Below are 5,846 nucleotides of genomic sequence, written 5' to 3' on the forward strand. Positions count from 1 at the left end.
CGAACCGAGCCGAACCCTAGGTAGGCTCGGTATTAGCTCGTTAATATCTCGAGTCGAGCCCTCTCGAATCGAGCTTTAACGAGCTTTGACCGAGCCGAGCTTTGACCGAACCGAACTTTTATCGAGCTTCTAATGAGCTTTAACCAAATTCATCATACATGCGTAGAATAAGTAGCATAAAAAATAGAAAAGCCTTATAACATACTCCATATGAGTTTAAAATATTTATAAAGAAAAACAATCATGTTATTGTCGAGATTCCATAACAGTATATGGTACTTGTGATCGGAAAACACAAGCTTCGAGAAAAATTTCAAATAATGACATATATATTAAACTTTGTCTCGTTAAAGACTCAAATGTCTAAGCTTTTTTTGTGTTATTTTTTTTTATATGGGGTAAAATCTTATTTGAGTTGTGATGAAAACTAATAATAACCAATGAAATATATATATATATATATATATATAATGAAATATATATAGTAATTAAAAATAATCGAATCTGCTCGTGAGTTTTCGAGCCGAACCTGAGGAAGCTCGAACTCAGCTCGTTAGTGCTCGAGCCGATCCCGAACTCAAGTCAAGCCCTATCGAGCCGAGCTCGAATAGTTTGCGAACTACCAAGGCTCGTTTGCACCCCTAGGCAAGAGGCCGCTCCTAAGACTCGAATCTGTGATCTCTCAGTCACACGGCAACAACGTTTACCGTTGCGCCAAGACACAAACGTTGACAAACACCCAATGGATTGACACAATTAAGGATTAAAGAGTTGCAACTCTATACTCAAAATTTTACATTAAATTAGTGAAGTCTTACATTCAAAGTTTGGTATAAAAATAATATTTATATTTACAATTTCATCCATAATTTTATTTTATGTGAAGAAAACAAATAATGCAAAGAAGACGGAAGCTAACACACCAAAAGCCACACATAAAATGTCTAATGTCCCTTCTGTCCTGACTTTTCTCTCTTTCCTTTCTCTCTTCATTTCCAAAAACCCTTCATACTTTCTTTTCCCTTCTCCTTCATTTCTTCCCTTAATTCCCTTTTTACCCTCAAACGCCTTATGCAAAATCCCCAAACTACCCTTCCCATTCAAAAACACACCATCCATGTCCTCCACCTGCAAACTCACTTCCCTCACCTGCATTCCTCCGCCCTCAATCCCTCCGCCGCACGTCACCAGAATCCCGCACTGTACAAATCCTTTCTCACCTCTCAACACCGACGCAAATCGCGCGTGCACCTCACCGCTCAACCAATGTCTCTGCACCGAAACCGGCTTATGGCTGGATAGATTCATCGCTCGCCGTCCGGATGGATCAATCAATATCCAACTCAACGTCAATTCATCGGAGATGGATTTCCGTTCATCGTCTGTATTCGGATGCGGTATCGGCGTCGGACATGTATCCTTTGGATCAAGCATGTCGATTCTAAAAGGAGAGCATCGGAACCAACCGGATTCGGTTTCCGTCTCTACAACTCTACTAAAAATGAGCTGATTCCGGTAGTAAATATCAACGGCGGATATCAGCTCCAAAGGAAGATCAAAATTAACCGCACGATTATTACCTGAATTAATAGCTTCGTCGACGACGGATAGTAGAGGAAAAGCGGCGGAGAAGAAAGAGCGAGGACCGTCGGGGAAAGCGGAGATGAGATTGCGCAACCGTGAAATATCTGTAGAAGGAAAAGTGGAATGACAAATATCGGCCCATAAATGTTGTTGAAAAGCGAGGGAACTTAATTGTTTGGAAGCACAAGCGGCGGAGGCAAGGGCGGGGCCGTCGAGATGTGTGAGGATATGAGTTTGAAGAATGTCCGGCGGAAGGGAGGAGATAGAAGCTTGATCGCCGGTGGTGGAGGTGGCGGCGGCGGTGGAGGAAGAAGGAGGAGACATAATTTGAATTATTTTATTATTTTATAATGAGAATGAGAAAAGAAAGAAAGGTTGAAGAAGTGAAAGGAAATGTTTTCGTTTGGGGGTTTATATAACAATATTTTTTAGGAGGGAATGAATGAAAAATAAATCTTGTCTTGGCTTCTTTGGATTTCTTTTTTGATGAAATAAATAACTTTTATTTATTATTAATAAAGTGGAAATTTTCTTTTTTTGGAAATTATAAAAAGTACATTTGCTTTTGGTTTATTTCATAATGTTATAAAATGAAAAAGTGATACTTTAGTTATTTCACATTTGCTTTTGGTTTATTTCACAAAGTACATTTGCTTTGTTTGTTTTTGGTTTTTTTTTTTTTTTTTTGGATAAGGTGAATATCTCTAGCGTTAAATTTTAACGTTTAATGTCTAAAATAAATTTACATTTAAAGTTGGCAGTTAAGAACAATTTTACCCCATAACATTGATAAATTGGGTTAATTTTAGACATTATTATACAATACATATATTTTGTTCTTTATTTTATACCAATTGTATATCGATTGGTTCTAAAAAACAAGATTTTTTTTATTTAGTAATAAAATTAGACATTAATATTTTTTTAATTCGGCGAGATATTTAATTTTTTCTGTCCAACTCGTATAAAATACAGTATATTATTTTAATTTTTTTTCACGTCTAATCATATGTTTGTGATCTGTTACTAATTAGTGATAAACTGACGCATATGTGAAATGTAGATGACAAGATTCGTAACCGATAAGACATTTTGATGAATTATGTCTAAAATTAACCAAACTTATCAACGTTAGGGGTAAAATTGCTCTTAGCTGCCAACGTTAAAGGTAAAATTGCATCATTTTAGATTAGGGGTAAAATTACTTCTGGCTGTAAACGTTTTGGGTATTTTTGTACCTTATTCCTTTAAAAAAATAAAATAAGTCAATCCATAATACCAACTCTTTTCGAGTTAAAGTTTTCCTACGACTTTTTTTTACAGTAGTGATGCTTATTTTACGTATATGTGCTTGCTAAGGGAAGTAACATTTATCATGTATTAAGTAATAAAGTATCGTTCTCACGAGAATGGTAACGGTAACTACTAATCATTTTGATAACTTTCTATTATTTAAACAATCAAAAGATAGAGTTGTTGGGTTATCAAATGAAAATTCAATTAACAAAATTAAATTAGAATTACACAAATAATGAGAGAAATCACTCTGAGATGAGAAACTAGAGCTTTTAATTTCACTTAACCTTTTATTTAGTACTAACATTTAACCTTTTCTAAGTTCTTCTATCATGCTTGAGATGACGATTTTTCTTGTTAAACTAATATTGAGATCAGATTATTAGTTTTAAACTTCCAATTGGTTATTTTAACTTGGTCCGGCTAGAGCAATTAACTAAAAAAAGCATTAAATTTTATGAAAAATCTTGGAAAACTAATAAGCCATACTAAATAGCCATTAGCATTAACTTATAAATTTCGATTAATCAATTTAATCACGGTTAATATAAATGATTATTACATTCGAGTTGGGACTTGATCCATCCCCAATAAGCATTAAGCATCATAAATTAGTCCTTAAGTGAACGAAAGAAACTTGATTATGTTAAGATCCACTTTAGCTATAGTTAAGATGATTTTAGCCCATGATTAAATTAAAACTCATCTTAAATGATAAATAATGGAGTCCATAACAATAAAAGAAGATTAAGAATTAGAAGAAATCACAGTGATAATTGCCAAACGAAACTTTCTTGGTGAATTGAAAACTTACTTTTATTGGATGAACTTTATAACAAACTGTAACTATAAATATAAACTATAACAACTACAACAATATATATGACTGATTCTTGAAGAAAGAATGAGCAAACTAACTACAATAAGGGGGAGAAGTAAACATAAGCTTGATGTGTCTTCAAACGGCTCTCAAAGCCTCATTTTATAGCAAAAAGTCATATATAGTCCCAAAAACAAAGTTTACTAATGTCCCATAATTGTCAAACCTTATTATTTATGGGATGGAGAAATTAAGCACCGGTTTTCTTACAATTGAGATGTAAAATTGTGTGAATAGAGGAAGTTTATGTAAATTTTCTGTAGTAAACTCGTCAAGTTACTTATGCGACTCGTCGAGTTGCAGGGATTAAACTAAATAGAAGTTTGTTTTATTTTCAGCTCATCGAGTTACCCATTTGATATTCGAGATCAGATAAATTATACATGTGTCGAGGAATTTGAGAACCTCGACTTTTACCACTTCTTTCATACTTGAGTTTAGACACCTATGAGGTTGAGCCATTGGTTTGAAATATGCCTCCATAAAAAATGTGCATGAAAATGGAGGGGCTTATCGTTTTGATGTCTGCTAACATCCATCCGAAGGCTCCTTTATGGTTCTTTAGTACTTTGATCAATTTCACCTCCATTTTACCTGTTAAGGAAGAATAAATTATGACAGGTAAAGTTAAATCTTTACCCACATATTTCAGATAAGAGGATAAGGGTTTTAGATCAAATTATAGAGCTCCTCCAAGGAAGATTTTGGTGTTGTTTTATTTTCTCAATTGAGATGTTCGTACTTATCCCGAATCCATATATAATTTTTGGGAATTGTGATTCAAATTGGCAATTGTCTCTTTTATTTCTCGATCTATCAGTACCTCATCTTGGTTTAAACCTAATTTTCAGAAGATGCTTAATGGCATGACATTTATGCTAGTTCCTAGACCGCACAAATCTCTTTTGAAATGCATACCTGATAGCTCCCTATTTTATAGAGTTTTTAGGATTAATTTAGATTGTTTTAGTGTAGTCTTTAGTTAATTTAGATGTTAATTTGATAGTTTTTAGTTAAATTTAGTATTTTCCATTATTTATGGCATTATCAGTGTTTTCAGGGATTTTCAGGGACTATTCGAGCATTTCCGAACCAAACCAAAGCCCATTGGAGCATTTTCGGGCTATTTAGGGACCATCGGAGCACTTTTGGGATTCATCAGGGACCATTAAAGCATCTTTCGGAAGCCCAAGGACCTAAACAGATAAAAGTCGGAGCAAAATCGCCCCAATTAGGACCTGTTTCGTCGAGACAGGCCCTCATCTCGTCGAGACCTTGTCTCGATGAGACGAGACGGGGAAAGGCGCACCAACGCCTTCCCCATTGCTGAAATCCGCGGATTTGGGCCCTGAAGCCCATTAAAACATTATGTAAATGTCTTTTTCACCCTTGATGCATTAGGATTTTCTCCCTAACTCTATAAATAGGGTGCTAATCCTAATCTTTGAGGCATGGATTCATTCATTATTCATTCCTTCAGCCGTCACAATGTAGATCCTTATTAGTTTTTGCTCAGTTTTTAGATTAGATTTCCAGCTTTCTAGATTAGATTTATTTCAGTTTTTATTTCTTTTATTGAAGAACAATTAATGGGAGAAGCGCATGATCTTCTACTTTGTAATTGAATCAGACAAAATGGGTTCTAGATTTCTTCTCTCTTTCCTTTTTTATCTTTTATTCTCTTTATAAGTTATTGAAGATGTTTTCCATTATTCCTTTACTACCTATTGCTATGATTGGTTTGTCTATGAACTAATCCTCATCCAATTTGGGATGGGGATGAGATTGATTATATGATTATGTGTGATTAGGGATCTAGAGCTTTTGATTGATCAGTTTATGCATGCTTAATGCCTTGAAATTGTCAGGAATAGGATTATTGTTAGAATGAGACTCGATGATGATCAACTAGCCTGTTTTGTATATATGATTGTTCCTAATGCCTATAAACCTGACAAAGATAGGATTATAGATAGATAAGAACTTGACCATGGAATTATCTATGCTGAACCTGTGTAAATCTGACCTTGCTAGAGACCACTAGGAGTGCGGCTTCGTGACTGGGCTATGGATTTAGTCTTAATTG

General features: G+C 34.7%; 1 protein-coding gene across 1 annotated transcript; it reads right to left on the reverse strand.

Annotated features, from left to right (window-relative positions):
- Window positions 1-782: 782 nt before the first annotated feature.
- LOC136209068 (probable F-box protein At2g36090) lies at window positions 783-1,976 on the reverse strand. The gene has a single exon (XM_066000425.1). It carries the CDS (start codon window positions 1,906-1,908, stop codon window positions 877-879), a length of 1,032 nt encoding a protein of 343 aa, XP_065856497.1. The 5' UTR covers window positions 1,909-1,976; the 3' UTR covers window positions 783-876.
- Between the last annotated feature and the right edge of the window lie 3,870 nt (window positions 1,977-5,846).

The sequence above is a fragment of the Euphorbia lathyris genome, chromosome 10 (genome assembly GCF_963576675.1).
Source record: "Euphorbia lathyris chromosome 10, ddEupLath1.1, whole genome shotgun sequence".
NCBI lineage: Eukaryota > Viridiplantae > Streptophyta > Magnoliopsida > Malpighiales > Euphorbiaceae > Euphorbia > Euphorbia lathyris.